The sequence below is a fragment of the Macaca nemestrina genome, chromosome 20, assembly GCF_043159975.1.
Source record: "Macaca nemestrina isolate mMacNem1 chromosome 20, mMacNem.hap1, whole genome shotgun sequence".
Classification (NCBI taxonomy): Eukaryota; Metazoa; Chordata; class Mammalia; order Primates; family Cercopithecidae; genus Macaca; species Macaca nemestrina.
Window position 1 is genome coordinate 44,613,516 of NC_092144.1, and position 18,017 is coordinate 44,631,532.

Here is an 18,017-nt window from a genome sequence, read left to right on the forward strand (position 1 = left end):
GAACCCCTCCCCGCCACTCACCCCCAAGCCCAGCCCTCGGCTCCCACCCTTGTGTACCTGGGCCGAACCATTCACCGGAGCGCGCAGCGGGTGGAGTGTGGCTCGGAGAACCGCGGCGGGTCAAGCACCTTTCTTCCCCATATCTGAAAGCGTGCCCTTTGTCCACCTCGTTTACGTTCATTAAAACTTCTAGAACGCAGCAGGATGGACTTGTTGTAGGGACAAGGAACGGAAGTGGGAAGGGGAGGAGCGTGCACCCCTCCTGGCCTTGGTGCGCCCCGCGCCCCCTAAGATACTTTGGAAGGGACGCGCGGGCCGGACGCGCCCAGACGGCCGCGATGGCGCTGGTGGCCGGCGGGCTCTCTAGAGGGCTGGGCTCCCACCCGGCCGCCCCAGGCCGGGACGCGGTAGTCTTCGTGTGGCTCCTGCTTAGCACCTGGTTCACAGGTACGGGGCACGGGGCCCCTGACGCTGCGGAACGGCGGAGGGCACCGTAGAGGGGAATGGATGGAGTTGGAGGCGGCGGGGGCGCCTAGGGCGCGGGAAGCGGGAGGTCTCAGAGGCTGGGTCCTTACGATCCCCTGGGTCTTGGGCGATCTCTTGCGTGCCGGAGTGAGAGGAATTCCCCATCCGTGCCTGGGAGCGCTCCCCCCGCCCTTATCTGGGAGATACCAGGAAGTGAAACTCCCTGGACGGTAAGACCCGGAGCGGCAGGGAGAATGGAACTCTTTGTGGGGAGGGAGTGGAGGACCGCCCGATCACTAGGAAAAGAAAAGCCGGGATGGAGTTTGGGCGCTCCCGGGGTTTTCTAAGTGTTGGAGTAACGGGGAGAGGGCACGGGAGGGCTGGATCAGACGCTTCCTAGAGGGACAGAGACGAAGGAACAATGCCCAGGCCTCGGGTGGGTGTGGGACTAGGGACTTCCCATCCCCCGCACCCCACCCACCTCCCGCGGGTTCCGGATTATACGTGCGTAAGAGTCTGATGGGGTGGATTTACGGACTTGAAACCGACTTCTGCTGGCAGGCTTTCACCAGGATGGGATGTTTGGGTAGTGATGAGGTCTTTCAGCAGACGCTTTTGGTGAAGTCATTTGAAATGACTTTAGAGTAGGGTGAGGTGGTGGGAGGCTGATGGAGATATTGTGGGGGCTTTAGTCCCTCCATGGCAAAGCAGTTCAGGCAAACAACTCTGCGGTTTTCCCTCCAAATTCAAAAGACCCCGGATAACCTGGAATCCTTGGTAGTCGGTTTTGAAGTGGGGCCTTGGGCGCTGGGGGCATTGACATGGCCATTTGGGCTTGCCTGCCCAGGCCACACAGAGGCCCCTTGCTGTGGGTGAATGGCAAAGGGAAGAGGAGACTGGTGTGATTCAGAGGCCACAGGCTGGGAAGAGGGATGGCGGATGAGTCCAAGGAAACTGGCTGTGTCACCGTGCACCTGCCACTTCAGCCCCACGGGTCTATAAAATGGGCATGATTATCCTGCCTACCTCACTGGTCCTGGTGATTAAGGAACAATGTGTGCCAGGCACTCTGTAAGTAAGCCACACACTTGCAAGTGTCAAGCTGGTGACAGGTGGCGTTCCTGTTGAAACACCTCCCTGAGCTCACAGCAACCCCTGCTTCTCTCCTCTTGCCCTCAGCCCCTGCCAGGGCCATCCAGGTGACCGTGTCCGACCCCTACCATGTGGTGATCCTATTCCAGCCCGTGACCCTACCCTGTACCTACCAGATGACCTCGACCCCCACGCAACCCATCGTCATCTGGAAGTACAAGTCTTTCTGCCGGGACCGCATCGCTGATGCCTTCTCCCCAGCCAGCGTCGACAACCAGCTCAATGCCCAGCTGGTAGCCGGGAACCCAGGCTACAACCCCTACGTCGAGTGCCAGGACAGCGTGCGCACCGTCAGGGTCGTGGCCACCAAGCAGGGCAACGCTGTGACCCTGGGAGATTACTACCAGGGTCGGAGGATTACCATCACCGGAAGTATGTTGGGCGGGGCAGGGGGATGAGGCTGGGCTTGCCCGGGTGGTGGGGCTGGCATCCTTGTACTGGACCTGGAGTCCCCATCTGAAAGCTCTTGAGTGCCAGTGTCTGAAAGGACCAATGAAGGGAACAATTCTTTTTTTTTTTTTTTTTTTTGAGATGGAGTCTTGCTCTGGACTCCAGGCTTCCAGGCTGGAGTGCAGTGGTGTGATCTCGGCTCACTGCAACCTCCACCTCCCAGGTTCAAGCAATTCTCCTGCCTCAGCCTCCCAAGTAACTGGGACTCCAGGCATGTACCACCACGCCCAGCTAATTTTTATATTTTTAGTAGAGATGGGGTTTTACCATGTTGGCCAGGCTAGTCTCAAACTCCTGACCTCAAATGAACTGCCCGCCTTGGCCTCCCAGAGTGCTGGGAGACACCATACCCAGCCTAAAGGGAGCAATTCTATTCTACTATTCTTCCTTCTGCTAATCTTTCCATTCCTTAATTTAATAACGAAGATTTTTTGAGTACCTGTCATGTACCAGGTGCTGTTCTGGGCCCCGGGAATACAGCTGTTAACAAAATCATCAGGCCGGGCATGGTGGCTCAAGCCTGTAATCCTAGCACTTTGGGAGGCCAAGACAGGCGGATCACGAGGTCAGGAGATCGAGACCATCCTGGCTAACACGGTGAAACCCCGTCTCTACTAAAAAATACAAAAAAACTAGCTGGGCGTGGTGGCGGGCGCCTGTAGTCCCAGCTACTTGGGAGGCTGAGGCAGGAGAATGGTGTAAACCCGGGAAGCGGCGCTTGCAGTGAGCCGAGATCCGGCCACTGCACTCCAGCCTGGGCGACAGAGCGAGACTCCGTCTCAAAAAAAAAAAACAAAAAAAAACATCAAACTACTTCCCTCATGGAGCCCACATTGCAGTGAGAGAGACAAACACAACACACTCTCAAGTGCTTGAAGATAAACAAAACTAGGTAATGGAGAGAGGACGCCAGGGTTTGTTCTATAATCATATTAATAACACGAGCAGTAAGAAGTAAAATTTATCTAAGTAACAACTTATAAAGGGTCTACTGTGTGCTAAGCTCCCATCCAGGTTCCCAAGGATTAACTCAGACCACATAGTATTTGAATAGATTCTATTACTGTCATCTTACAGAGGCCCAGAGAGAGAAAGTGACTTGCCTAGTATCACATCGCTGGTAAAGGGGCTGGGATTCTAACTCGGCCGCTTCGGGTCTAGTGGCCAAGTTCCTAATCCCTTTGCTTGCCTAGGGTGGTCCACAGAACTCAGAGGAGGTGGCAGGAGTGAACTGCAGGGGCAAGAGATCTTAATGGAGAAAGCCTACGACGTGCCAGGAACTGCACACACTTTCTCCCACTGAGTCCTCTCCTCTACCCTCCCGACAGCTGAGGCACAGAGAGGTTACCTTGTTCAAATGGGCGCATAGGAAGTCAAAGTCTGGAGCTGGAGTTTGAACCCAGGCAGCCCTGAGAACCCTTGTTCTTAACTGTAGTGCTTGCCTCCTGATAGGATGTGCCTGTTGGGACTAAGTAAAGGGCAGTCATTCATTTATTCATTCATTCATTTGGTATTTATCAAGCATCTACTATGTGTCATTGGTGCTGGGGATAGAGGTGATTGGGATGGCTGGTTTCTGTCCTCAGGGAGATGACTTGAACCTGGGAGGCGGGGGTTGCCGTGAGCCAAGACTGTGCCACTGCACTCCAGCCTGGGCAACAGAGTGAGACTCCGTTGCAAAAAAAAAAAAAAGAAAAAAGAAAAGAAAATAGCACTGGGTGATGTGCTACATGGAGTGACTTGGGCTGTGAATATGATTTGAGGAGGGCCTGGGCCTGGGCCCTACAGAACCTAGAAGACAGAGAGGAAGGGGAGGGGCAGGGTGCCAGGGATGAGGGCTCATCTACCTCATGTCTTAGTGTGTGTTCACTGTCTTAAACAAGCATTTAAAGTTGGGCATGGGACAGAAGGGGGAAGGGAGCATCCCTTTGCAGACCCCAGGAAGCCAGGAACTGGAGCACATTCTGCTGGAGGATCGATGGGAAGCAGGGTTCCAGGGGCTGAGCCTGTGTCAGTTCTGTTTCAGAGGACGCACCAGGCTTGCTTGCCCTGGATTTCTGTGGGCAGCTCAGCCATGAGCATCCTACTGTTACTGAGGTCACAGAGCTTCTTAGGCCCCCTCCCCTCTAACCCAGGGATTGTGCCTGCCTGGACTGGGCATGACTGCTCAGCTCCTGCCAGGACAAGCCAAATACTGAGGGTGCTTCCTCTGCTGGGCACAAAAGTCCAGGATGACCCCCCAGGCTCTGTCTGGGGAAAGGGGCCCTGCATGCTTCAGGGGCCTCACAGGCCTGGGTCTTTCAAACCACCCCCACCTGGGCCCGTGTTTGATCAAGGCCCTGAGTGTAAACATCCATTGTGTGTGTGTCCTTTCAGGAAAACCCGTAGCCAAAGGAGCTTCCTCCGTTTCAGCTTTGAGGATGGGGAAAAGTGGACTCCCCGTGGTGTTCCTAGGGTCACCCACTGTGCTGCTTATTTTTTATTATTTTTTTTTTCTGTCGCCCAGGCTGGAGTGCAGTGGTGTGATCTCAGCTCACTGCAACCTCGGCCTCCCAGGTTCAAGTGATTCTCCTGCCTCAGCCTCCGGAGTAGCTGGGATTACGGGTGCACATCACTACACCTGGCTAATTTTTGTATCTTTTTGGTAGAGATGGGATTTTGCCATGTTAGTCAGGCTGGTCTCAAAATCCTGACCTCAGGTGATCTGCTGCCTCGGCCCCCCAAAGTTCTGGGATTACAGATGTGAGCCACCATCCCCGGCCTATCCTGGTTTCAAAAGTGAAAATAGTCCTGGGTGAACTAGGAGGCCGTCCACTCCAGGCGTCCCTCAGGTCAGGTGGCTCATGCCCTGCTTCATCCTTTCATGCTTTGGGTGATAGACCAGCACCTGGACAGGAGGCCCTGTACCACCTCCTCAGGCTCCTTGGGGTCCAAGTGCCCCCAACTCCAGCTGCACTGCAGCAGAGAGCCCATGGGACCTCTGAAATCATGAAGGTCACCTTTGCAGTGTATAAAGGAACCAGAGATTGGAGATGTGGAGGAGGCCTGGCTGCTGTTCCCCCTGGAGACCTGGCATCTCCTCCCCTAACCTAAAACAATGAAAGCAACGCTCAGCCCGGGTGAGATCAGCGCCAGCCCAGGACCAGGAACAGGGTACGCCCTGCAGGAAGAAGGTGTGCCCAGGCCTTAGGATGGATCAAAAGAAGCCAGAAAACTATATTTTTTGTGGGTTTTGAAAACGTCAGACAGGTCAAATAAAACACAGTGAGGTCCAGCCTTGGCCTATGAGATGCCAGATTTCAACCCCTGGCCTATAAGATCCATTTGCTATGTCAGGGGGTTCCTGTCCACGTCTTTTGCTTACAGCAGGGACCAGCTCTTGAGCTCCATTGTTGGAGAGGCATAGTCAGGGTCTCATTTGAAGACACTGGTGGCTCATGCCTATAATCCCAGCACTTTGGGAGGCTGAGGCAGGAGGATTGCTTGAGGACAGGAGTTGGGAGAACAGCCCGGGCAACACAGTAAGACCCAGACACTACAAAAAATAAATTAGCGGGGCATGATGGTGCACCCTGGTAATTCCAGCTACTCTAGAGATGGGAAGATTGCTTGAGCCCAGGAGTTCGAGGCTGCAGTGACCCATGATCGCACCACTGCACTCCAGCCTGGGCGACAAAGCTAGGCCCTCTCAGAAAAGATACAGGTGGAAAAATGATGGACGAAGAGGGCATTGTGGCAAACCTGGAGGATTTAGGAGAACCTAGTTTAGAATTCTATGAGGATTCAATGAAAGAATGTGTGCAGAGGGGCCCAGCACATAGTAAGAGCTCAATAAATGGTGGGGGCACAGGGCAGTGACTCATGCCTGTAAAATCCCAGCACTTTGGGAGGCCGAGGCAGGTGGATCACTTGACAGTGGCTTAGATGCCTGATCATTAGGGGAAGTCGTGTCCTCAACCCCTTCACATCTGCTCTGAAGGTCACCATATCTGGAAGCCTCCCTGGCCTCCTTGTTTAAAATGGCACAGCCCCCACTCCACGCCTGGCACTCTCTGTCTGCTGTCCCTGATTCCTTTTCTCCATACAGCTTATCTTTGTCTGATATGTGACATAGTTACATTTTTTATTTGTCTTTCTTTCCCAGTTAGAATCTGAGCTCTAGAAGGACAAGGGCAAGGATTTATAACTCAAAGGTTCTGGGCTTAGGCCTCTTTACACTCTTGATTTTGAGGTTAATTAAGAGCTCAGGCCTAGCAAAGTGGCTCATGCCTGGAATCCCAGCACTTTGGGAGGCCCAGGCGGGCAGATCACTTGAGGTCAGGAGTTCCAGATCAGCCTGGCCCACATAGTGAAAGCTCTGTCTCTACTAAAAATATAAAAATTAGCCAGTTATGAGTAGCTGGCGCCTATAATCCCAGCTACTCAAGAGGCTGAGGCAGGAGAATCGCTTGAACCCAGGAGGCGGAGGCTGCAGTGAGCCAAGGTCGCGCCACTGCACTCTAGCCTGAGCAACAGAGCGAGACTCCATCTCAAAAAATAATAATAATAATAATAATAAGAGCTCAAAGAGTTTGTTTTCAAAGGTAGCAAACTGAGAAAAGTTTACAAAATAGTTTAAATGACAACTCATTATAGATTAACATAAATAAAATAATTTTTATGAAAAACAGTCATTTTCTGAAAGCAGACAAAATATTGTGCATGAGAAGGTGCCATGGTTTTATTGTTTTGCAAATCTCTGAAGCCTGGCTGGATAGAAGAGCCTGGCTTCTCAAAGCTGCTTCGGTCTGCTGTGATGTCTGTCATATGTCACGTAGCCTCTGGAAAACTCCAGTTAGTATTGTTGGGAAAATAACTTTGACCTCAGGATCTCCTGAAAATGTCTTGGGGAACCCCAGGGTCTAGAGGCTGCAGTTTGAGAACTGTTGCTGTGGTATACCAGGTGTCTCAAATACTGCCTAGAGCGTAGGTGGCACTCAGTAATTATTGTTGAAGAATGAATGAATGAATGAATGAATGAATGAATGAAATGTGTCTTTGAATCCAGCCATGTGCCCAGAATGACAGGACAGATGACAAAAGTTAAGGGACTTTAGCATGACGGGAGAGGGGGTTCATTTCTTTTTCTTTTTCTTTTTTTTTTTTTGCGATGGAGTCTCGCTCTGTTGCCCAGGCTGGAGTGCACTGGCGCGATCTCAGCTCACTGCAACCTCTGCCTCCTGGGTTCAAGTGATTCTCCTGCCTCAGCCTCCTGAGTGGCTGGGACTACAGGCACGCACCACCATGCCTGGCTAATTTTTTACATTTTTGGTAGAGATAGGGTTTTACCATGTTGGTCAGGCTGGTCTGGAACTCCTGACCTCAAGTGATCCACCCGCCTCAGCCTCCCAGAGCGCTGGGATTACAGGTGTAAGCCACCGTGTCCGGCAAAGAGGGTGTTCATTTCTACTCCTGGCCAGGTATAGTGTCAGGCACTGGGGACCCAGCAGTGACAGGGCTGTGCCTCGTGGAGCCCACATTTTCACCAGGCAAGGGATGGTCGGCCCCTAAGCTGGGAGATAGACTTCACCAGTTGGTTGGGGGAGCTGTGGGAGAAGCCCAGCCCATTGGGGGACAGTGCGAATCTAGAGCCAAGGCGATGGCAGGGGTGAGGCTGGCATGGTAGCTAGAGACCATGTTGTGCCAAGGGCCTTGGGGACCGTGGAACCTTAGGGAAGGCGTCGGGAATGCTGTAGTGAGACACGGTTGCAAGGAGAATTTTTCTGTAGACATGAGGCCTTCCTTGTGAAGAAAGAAGAAGGAAAGGGTTCTTTCATTCCTGGGGGTGCCAGGCGCTGTGGACTGGCATGCGTGGTTGCCGCCATCACAGAGCTGTCGTGCAGGAGGGCAGCGCGTCCTTGGGAAGGTGGCAGGCAGGTCAGGCTGGCAGGAAAGAGGCTGGGAAGCTGAGGGCGTTTCCTGCCCGAGATGCCCAGTGTAGTGTACTTCTCTCCCCACTGGCCTAAGGCGGAGTTGCCTGGTAGGTGCCCGCGTCCCACCTTGGTGAAAGGCTGAAGGTATTTAACTAATTAGGGCCTGAGGAGCAGAGAGGAAACAGGATGTGCCAAAACACTTTGATGGTTGGCAGAGTTAACAGGCTCCTTGTCTGCAGCTGCTTCAGACATGAGCGTCCCCAAGCCCTGGGCCTGACCTGGCATGTGGGGATGGAAGGGGAGGGGGAGGGACCAAGGCCCGGGTGGGGGGTAAGTCTCTCTCCCCCACACAGACACACCCACTCCTTATGGGTGCCTGGGCATCTCCTGGTACCTAGAATCTGGACTGTTTATTTCCACACCCATCCCTGGTGTACACTAGGCCCTGTGGGTGGCAGTTCACATCAGGGGAGTTCAGACTTTGGATCTGAGAGGTGGTTCAGAGATGGCTGGAAGTTGAGAAGCACAGACTGCTGGGTGTGGTGGCTCACGCCTGTAATCCCAGCACTTTGGAAGGTGAGGCGGGTGCGTCACCTGAGGTCAGGAGTTCGAAACCAGCTTGGTCAACATGGCGAAACCCCATCTGTACTAAAAATGCAAAAATTAGCCAGGCATGGTGGCAGGTGCCTGTAATCCCAGCTACATGGGAGGCTGACACAGGAGAATCGCTTGAATCTGGGAGGCGGAGATTGCAGTGAGCCAAGATTGGATCGCGCCATTGCACGCCAGCCTGGGCAGCAAAAGCGAAACTCTGATTCAAACAGAAAAAGAGAGCTGGGTGTGGTGGAGTGTGCCTGTAGTCCCAACTACTCAGGAGACTGAGGTGGGAGGATTGCTTCAGTCTGGGAGGTTGAAGCCGCAGTGAGCTATAATTACATCACTGCACTCCAGTCAGGGCCACAGAGTGAGACCCTGTCTCGAAAGAAAGAAAAAAAACCAACCTCAGGCTCTGAGGGCACCATTACTGCTCTACACTGAGGAGCTGTGCAGCTTTTCCAGACCCGATACGTCATCCACAAAACAGGAGTGATAACGGCCCTGCCTCGCAGACTTCTTGTAGTAGTCCAGGTGTTTCGAACGGGGCGTAAAAGGCCGCGTGCCGTTGGTAGGAATCTTTGCATATGCATTTGATCATCTTCAGCCTGCCCAGCCCACCGCTTGCCCCCTCCTGGATGTGCTGGGAAGGGGGCTCTGACCCTTGTGGGGTTAGGTGCCCCGGCCTCTAAGGTGCCCTCACGCCTTTTCATCCTGACCCAGATGCTGACCTGACCTTTGACGAGACGGCGTGGGGGGACAGCGGTGTGTATTACTGTTCTGTGGTCTCAGCCCAGGACCTCGAGGGGAACAATGAGGCCTACGCAGAGCTCATCGTCCTTGGTGAGTGGGCCTGGGAAGGGGGAGGCATGGCCCTTCCTTTTGTCCGCTTCTGTTCTGTCTGTCCTCCCCCGTGTCCGCCCTCTGCCCTCCAGCTTACCCTCTGGGCTCTGTCGCCTGCTCTGCTCTCCCCCAGGCTCTGCCAGTCACTTAGGCCCCCCTGTGCCCTGCACCCCAGGCAGGGACCACTGGCCCACAGTGCCTCCAATCAGCCAAGCCAAACTAAGAGTGGAGAGAATTGGTGACTCTGCCTCTTCAAAGTCTCATTTAAAAAAAAAATCCAGACTTGGGGTCCGGGTACAGTAGTTTATGCCTGTAATCCCAGCACTTTGGGAGGCGGAGGCGGGGGGATCACTTGAGGCTAGGAGTTCGAGAACAGCCTAGCCAACATGGCAAAATCCCGTCTCTACAAAAAACATAAAAGCCAGGCGTGGTGGTGCACATGCCTGTAATCCCAGTTACTCAGAAGGCTGAGGCATGAGGATTGCTTGAACCCGGGAGGCAGAGGTTGCAGTGAGCCAAGATCACGCCACTGCACTCACTCCAGCCTGGGCGACAGAGCAAGACTCCGTCCCAAAAAAAAAAAAAAAAAAAATTCCAGACATGGTCAGAGTCCATGGGCAGTGAATGAGGACAGTTGATGGTGTGCAAAATTGACCCACCTCCTGCTACATCCCCAAGACCTCATCTCACCTGAGTCCCTCGCTAAAGCACAGTGGCTTTGCCGTGTGCCCCGCTGGGATGGCGCTGCATGGCACACACAGAGAGTGTGTGAGTGCAGCTGAAACGAAGCCGATTCCAGACACCCAGGGGCAGGGCGGGGTGTCTGTGTGGCTGGAAGGCCTCCCTCCATGTGTTAGGGGGATGCTGCCATCCGCCAGGTACCCTGCTGTAAGCCAACACACGGAGTCTCGTGTGGCATGTGCTCTGCAGGAGTGACGCCGCTGGGCTGTATACTGCCATCTTCACATGTGTGAGTGAGCACGTGACTGGGGAGTACTTGGGCTGCAAGACAGAGTTCATGTGTGGGGGACGGAACACGTGCACCAGTGACCCAGGAACCTCTTCGTGTTCTTTGGTAAAATGCACCATTTGCATCAGCAGTTCCCAAAATTTAGTCTCCGGGTCTGTTTACACTCTAAAAAATTATCGAGGGTCTCCAAGAGCTTTTGTTTGTTCCTGTGGGTTTTATGTCTATATGTTGCTTAATATATTAGGAATTAAAATGGGGAAATTTTTCAAGCCCAAGATACACAAGCAAGACTGGGCAACATGGCAAGACCCTGACTCTACAAAAAATTTTAAAATTAACAGGCGTGGTGGCATGCACCTGTGGGCCCAGCTCCTTGGGAGGCTGAGGCAGGAGTATCGCTTGTGCCCAGGAGGTCAAGGCTGCAGTGAGCCGTGATTATGCTACTGCACTCTAGCATGGGTGACAGAGACCCTGGCTCAAGAAACACACACATACACAAGCATATAGTCCATTAGGCATCAGGGCCATGATGACTTCAGGGAGCCTGGGAAACTCCACTGGACATTCATGGGAGAACAAGTGAAAAAGACAAATAACATCTTAGTGTTATTCTAAAAATACTTCTTCTGGCCTTGTGGACAGGACCATGCTTTGAGAGCCGTGACTGACATGCCTCTGTCCTGTTGCGAGGGCCTACGGTGCCAAGTGCATGAGCTCTGGGGAGGGCTTCATGGGTGCAGCACTGGGCCTGTGGAGGCCCCTCAGACACAATGCTGGTGGGGCTCAGAGCTCCAGGGGGCACTCGAGGGAAGATAAGAACCTGGTCTGAGATGCGCGAATGTGATAATGCCTGAGTAGAGATGGAGACCCTGTGGGCCCCAGAACCAGGACTGCGTATGACTTTCATATGTGGGCATTTTTGCTTCAATGGGTCCCTTCCTGTTTTAAAACAAAAATTTGTGATTATGTTCTCACAAAGACAGTTTATTACTATATATTCAGTGTTTATTTTTTTTCAGATTTGTAAAGTAAAATTAAACCATTTCAGCCAGGTGTGGTGGCACGTGTCTGTAGCCCTAGCTACTTACTCCGGAGGCTGAGGTGGGAGGATCGCCTGAGCCCAGGAGGTTGAGTCTGCAGTGAGCCATGATCGCACCCCTGCACTCCAGACTGGGCGACAGAGCTGAGATCCTGTCTGTCTCTTTATCTCGTGGGCCCTAGGGCACTGTGCCTGCTGGAACAGGACATCCCTATCACCGTGGTTGGAGCCCTTTGGGGTGCTAAAACCTATGAATGAGGAAAACTTAGGGTGCCCAAGCTGAGGCAGAGCCCTCAGAACCCCCTGGGATTTGTGTTGGAGTCCTCGTGGCATGAGACACAGGTGGATTATGCAATGGGAATTTCTTTCCTATGAGCACTCACATGTGGGCGGGTGGAGGGCAGGAGCCATGCGCTAGGGCTTCAGTCCTCAGCCCCTCCCCACTTCAGGGCACACCTTCCACTTAGCCAGCCTGGAACTGGGCTTTCGGGGGCGGCGCAGCCTGGGCTGGCTCTGGCCAGCATAATCTATTTCTCTTTTGTCCCTCCAGGGAGGACCTCAGGGGTGGCTGAGCTCTTACCTGGTTTTCAGGCGGGGCCCATGGAAGGTACGGGGGGTGGATCCTGTGTTGGGCTTCTGAGGAGCTCCCACACATCACCTACTGCTTCTGACTCTAGTTAGTATCCCCTTCCCCACTAAACCCTGCTCACTGTGGACCCCTCACTAACCTGGCCTGACTGTGGCTCTGAGGCATCTAGTGGCCTGGGCTGGGCTGGGCTGAGGAGAGCCGGGGTGCAGGCCGGGGCTCTGTGACTGGCACCTGCGGTGCTCTTGAGGGCGTGGCATCTGGGCAGCTGGCTCTCTTTGGTCTGGGGGCTGCAGTCTGCCTCCCTCTGGGCAGGCTGCCTCTTGTTTTCTGCCTTGTGTATTTGCACCTGCGGGAGGGCCCTAACTGGGGACTGGCCGGGATGGTAGAATGGGGAGTGTGCCATGCGCAGCCTCTAGCACAAAGAATCCAGCCAGGGTTGCAGGTTCCTTGGTGAGCTTTGCAAATAGTCGCCGACGTCAGTGCTGGTTGCGCACCGTGTGCCCCTGCTGTGCCCTGTTTCCTCCCAAGCCTCCGGGCTCAGGGCCTGTTCTCTCTTTGCAGACTGGCTCTTCGTGGTTGTGGTGTGCCTGGCTGCCTTCCTCGTCTTCCTCCTCCTGGGCATCTGCTGGTGCCAGTGCTGCCCACATACTTGCTGCTGCTACGTCAGGTGCCCCTGCTGCCCAGACAAGTGCTGCTGCCCTGAGGCCCGTAAGTGCCCTGCTCATGGCCACCCTGGTTCGGGCAACATCCTGAGTCCGAGGGAAGGAGTTGGCCATCCACCTGCCCCCAGGACAGTGGCATTGGTCTGGAGGGTGTGAATTTAGCAAGTGGGGAGAAAGTAGGCTGAGGAGGGTCTGCTGCTTTAGATTGTCATTTACTTCCTCCAACTTTCAGTTTCTTTTTATGTATGTTGTTTTTTTCTTTTGTAAGTATAATCCATACACATGGTAAAAATGTTCAACAGTACAAGATACTATTCACATGAAAGTAAAGCCCTCTTAAAAAACCAAATCTTGGCCAGGCCCAGTGATTACGCCTGTAATCCCAGCACTTTGGGAGGCCAAGACGAGCGGATCACTTGAGGTCGGGAGTTCCAGATCAGCCTGGCCAACATGGTAAAACCCCGTTCTCTACTAAAAATACAAAAATTAGCTGGGCATGGTGGTGTTCGCCTGTAATCCCAGCTACTCAGGAGACTGAGGTATGAGAATCCCTTGAACTCAGGAAGTGGGGGTTGCAGTGAGCTGAGATCACGCCACTGCACTCCAGCCTGGGCGACAGAGTGAGACTGTCCCCCCAAAAAAAGAAAAAAGAAAACAAATCTTAAGTGAAAAAGGTAAGAAACCAAACAAGGTTTACAACACTACATGATTTAAGCAAAAAAAATTTTTTTTTATTTAGAGAAAGGGTCTCACTGTCATCCAGGCAGTGCAGTAGTGCAATCATAGCTCACCGCAGCCTCCAACTCCTGGGTTTAAGCAATCCTCCTGCCTCAGCCTCTAGAGCAGCTGGGACTGTAGACACACATCACTATGCCCAGCTAATTTTTTGATTGTTGTTTTTTGTAGAGACGGGGTCTCAGTATGTTGCCCAGCCTGATCTGAAACTCGGCCTCAGGTGATCCTCCCAAGTCAGCCTCCCCAAAGTGCTGGGATTACAGGCATGTGCCATCATGCTAGCCAATTTTTAAAATTTTTTTGTAGAGACAGGGTCTTGCTATGTTGCCCAGGCTGGTCTTAAACTCTTGACCTCAAGTGATCCTGCTTCAGGCTCCCAAAGTGATGGGATTACAGGCATGAGCTACCACACCTGGCCTTAAACTTAAGCAATTTTTTTGAGACATTTTCACTCTGTCGCCCAGGCTGGACTGAAGTGGTGTGATCTCGGCTCACTGCAACCTCCGTCCCCCGGGTTTAAGCTATTCTCCTGCCTCAGACTCCTGAGTAGCTGGGATATAGCACCTGCCACCACACCTGGCTAATTTTTGTATTTTCAGTAGAGACAGGGTTTTGCCATGTTGGCCAGGCTGGTCTCGAACTCCTGATCTCAGGCAATCCGCGCCCCGCCCCCCAACCTTGGCTTCCCAAAGTGCTAGGATTACAGGCATGAGCCACTGTGCCTGGCCAAATTTAAGCAAATTTTTGAAAACATATCCACAGGAATGCTGCACATTTTGCCCAGTTACTATGTCTAGGGTCATATCTAGCACACCAGCATGGGTACTGTGGAGAGCTGGGACTGGCTGTGGGACTAGAGCTAAAGGGGAAGTAAGCAAACCAAGCAGGGGAAGGTAAGAGAAGACAGAAGAGAGAGAGAGAGACTTAACTCTATGAGAGGAGTCAGACATGTGCAATTGAAAAAGACTTGCTCCTGCCTCTTTTGTGAATGTTTGTGATATCCCAACGGGACACTTTCACAGAGGAGCTGATAGACGTGGTCACAGCCATCAGCCCCGGGACACCAGGCCACAGCGTGTACACTAAGTGGCACTGATGGACACTTCAGCATCCCTCCAACTGCTGTCCCATTTCCCCTCCTCGGGGACCACAGCTGTTGCCAGTCCTTGGTTTCCTTCAGGAGGGTGTCTGGGTAGACTGGCCTTTCTGCACAGCCCAAGACACATGAACAGTGAAGTACCAGGCAATCCTTGCAAGCGTGGGCAGGTGGAGAGCTGAGGCCTGCTTGACACCTTCCTGCTCAGAAGCCCAGTGAGCAGTTTCCCTCCCTAAAGCTCAGTGTCGTCCCCTGTGAAATGGGGCTTATGGCAAAGCTCACCGCTCTGGGTGCATTTGGGGATTCGGTGAGCTCATGTGCACGCCATTGAGCATGGGACCTGATCTATATAAAATATTCTACGTCTGCCAACTGCTGGGCACTGCCACTCTCAGCCTCGGTAGTGACTGAGGGCCAGGGCACCAGTCAGATCCCTGGTGCACACAGAGTGACCCCAGAGAAGCAGCCTTCCCTCTCTGAGTCCTGTTTCCTTCTGTTAGGTCCCCACTTCATGGGGTGTTGTGGGTATTAAGGAAGTCACTGGCTAATTTTATAGTCATTGAAGTCAGTGGTGTGCAACCTGCTTCCTCAAAGGATCACTTTCCTGAAAAAATTCCACTGCTCCCTGGAGGCTTATGCAGGCCATTTCATCCCCCGCCTCTTGTCGTGTTTAGCTGACAGCTTTTTGCCCAGGCAGTGAGTGTTAGGTCCATTTCACAGATGGGCTGCAACCAAGTTTGCAGTGAACCCACTAAGACCAGAGCTAGGGCCAGGACTGTAAATGCTGTAACACCCAGCATTTAATGTCCCAACACCACATTTCCAACACCACATTTCCTCCATCTGGAGACCCTGTCACCCCAACCTGGCACCCCATTAACTCTCTGGCAGAGGCCCTGTTACATCTGCTGCTGCCACAGCCTCTGCCACTGATGAAGTTGCAGGCTGCCTGCGCTAATGAATGGGCTTCCTCTAGGCTGTGCACTTAGCCTTCTGCTTCCAAACCAAATCAGAGGTGAGGCACCCTCTCTGGGCCCATCTCTTTCCTCCATTTACCTGTTGGGGTCCCAGGGAGGAAGCCACTTGCCTAGGGCCCAGGAACTTTGCAAGCGTCTTGCCCTAGGGAGGAGGATCTTACCTCGAGCTGTCAAGCCTAGACCCTGACAGGGCGGGTAGGAATGGGTGCAGTCCATGAGTTAGAAACACTGGAGGAGACACTGCTGCTTGGCCAGGGCAGGCAAGTTAACTCCTGAGGCTCCTGCCATTGCATCTCGGTCTGGAAGGTGACCAGGTGGGCAGGATGCACGTCTCCCAGATGACTCATTTTTTCTAGAGCAGGGGCTTGGCCGCCAAAGAGGATACATGATTTTGGCTTGTGGGGACAGTGGTGGACGCAGCACCTGGGCTTTATATAAAGGGGCAGCTTTGTTGCCCTGTAAACACACAGACCATGGGTGGCCACTTCTTCCAGTAAGTTAGCTGGGGAGTTGGAAGTTTAGGTAAAACCTTTTGATTGGCAAACGTTGGCAAATCACCATGCTGTTAAATGAAACATTGTCCTGCCACCCTGAGGCCGTGGGCTGCCTGTGTGCACCCTCTGAAAAACCACACAGGAAGTGGGGTGGGGTCTCTGTGAAGCTGGTGTCCCCCAACCTCAGGGATGCTGCAGAAATGGAATGAGGACCAGCAGGGACTCAGATGCCCACGGAAGCTCTACAGTGGAGAGGGCGGCTTGGGAAGGAGGTCCAGGCCCAGGTCCCTCTGAAAGCCAATGGGTATGGGGCAGCCTGGCTCCTGCCCCACCCGCCTTCTCATGTTCATTGTGTCCTCACAGTGTATGCCGCCGGCAAAGCAGCCACCTCAGGTGTTCCCAGCATCTATGCCCCCAGCACCTATGCCCACCTGTCTCCCGCCAAGACCCCGCCCCTACCAACTGTGATTCCCATGGGCCCTGCCTACAACGGGTACCCTGGAGGGTACCCTGGGGACCTCGACAGGAGTAGCTCAGGTGAGGCTGGGGGAAGCAGGAACAGCTGGTGGGGGTGTGCTGGGCATCCGGACACTGAGGGGCAGGGGCTGGAAGGAAGAGGGTCTTGGGAGCCGAGGAGGGGCTCTGCTCCTGGTGAGCAGCAACTGACAGCCACTCTCCCCCAGCTGGTGGCCAAGGTTCCTACGTACCCCTGCTTCGGGACACAGACAGCAGTGTGGCCTCTGGTGAGAATCCATCATCCCAAAGTTGGATGTGCCTGTAAGGGAGAGGGCTGGGCCAGGATCCATCCTCCCAAACCGACCACCACCACCCTGTCCTTAGAAGTCCGCAGTGGCTACAGGATTCAGGCCAGCCAGCAAGACGACTCCATGCGGGTCCTGTACTACATGGAGAAGGAGCTGGCCAATTTTGACCCTTCTCGACCTGGCCCCCCCAATGGCCGTGTGGAGCGGGGTGAGCAGGAACCTTGGGGTCTGAGGGCTTTTAAGCTTGCAGGGGGGAGGGGGAAGCATGTCTCCCTGATACCTGCCCCGGGGACTCTTGGTGCAAACCCTGGACCTGGGCAAACCTGGGCTCCTCCAGTAGTCAGTGACACCCCCCTTCCCTGCAGCCATGAGTGAAGTCACCTCCCTCCATGAGGACGACTGGCGATCTCGGCCTCCTCGGGGCCCTGCCCTCACCCCGATCCGGGATGAGGAGTGGGGTGGCCACTCCCCCCGGAGTCCTAGGGAATGGGACCCAGAGACCCCCAGGGAGCAGGCAGGCGGGGGCTGGCGGGCCAGGCGGCCCCGGGCCCGCTCCGTGGACGCCCTGGACGACCTCACCCCGCCAAGCTCCGCCGAGTCAGGGAGCAGATCTCCCCCGAGTAGTGGTGGGAGGAGAGGCCGGGCCTACATGCCCCCGCGGAGCCGCAGCCGGGACGACCTCTATGACCAAGAAGACTCGAGAGACTTCCCACGCTCCCGGGACCCTCACTACGACGACATCAGGTCTCGGGAGCGCCTCCCTGCCGACCCCAGGTCCCACTACCACCGTACCCGGGACCCTCGGGACAACGGCTCCAGGTCCGGGGACCCCCCCTATGATGGGCGGCTACTGGAGGAGGCCGTGAAGAAGAAGGGGTCGGGGGAGAGACGGAGACCCTACAAGGAGGAAGAGGCCTACTATCCCCCCGCGCCGCCCCCTTACTCGGAGACCGACTCGCAGGCGTCCCGCGAGCGCAGGCTCAAGAAGGTGAGGGCCGCCCTCCCTGGCGTCCAGATCGTCCCTGGGTCCCCAGCCGGTCCCCGCGGCTCATACCCTTCTTCCTTTCTCCCTTGCAGAACCTGGCCCTGAGTCGGGAAAGTTTAGTCGTCTGATCTGACGTTTTCTACGTAGCTTTTGTATTTTTTTTTTAATTTGAAGGAACACTGATGAAGCCCTGCCATGCCCCTCCCGAGTCTAATAAAACGTATAATCACAAGCTCTGGAGAGAACCATTTGTTCAGCCGCGTAGGGCGGGGAACGGGGACTGCTCCCGT

The 18,017-nt window shown here is 54.2% G+C and overlaps 2 protein-coding genes across 4 annotated transcripts in view; one reads left to right on the top strand and one right to left on the bottom strand.

Moving 5' to 3' along the window:
* Positions 1 to 18,017, bottom strand: part of LOC105495537 (protein FAM187B-like) — a 36,554-nt gene that overhangs the window by 18,106 nt on the left and 431 nt on the right. The window lies entirely within an intron of this gene.
* On the top strand, positions 61 to 17,959 carry LOC105495538 (lipolysis stimulated lipoprotein receptor). Of its 3 annotated transcripts, XM_011765221.3 has the most exons (10): positions 61 to 447; positions 1,645 to 1,989; positions 9,297 to 9,416; positions 11,976 to 12,032; positions 12,576 to 12,722; positions 16,342 to 16,515; positions 16,662 to 16,721; positions 16,819 to 16,950; positions 17,108 to 17,730; positions 17,820 to 17,959. In XM_011765221.3, the coding sequence occupies exons 1-10, from the start codon at positions 339 to 341 to the stop codon at positions 17,853 to 17,855; spliced, it is 1,803 nt and encodes a 600-aa protein (XP_011763523.1). In that variant the 5' UTR covers positions 61 to 338; the 3' UTR covers positions 17,856 to 17,959. The 3 variants fall into 3 exon arrangements, with proteins under 3 accessions (XP_011763523.1, XP_011763524.1, XP_011763525.1); XM_011765222.3 differs by lacking the exon at positions 11,976 to 12,032 and having other exon boundaries at positions 64 to 447; XM_011765223.3 differs by lacking the exons at positions 11,976 to 12,032; positions 12,576 to 12,722 and having other exon boundaries at positions 232 to 447.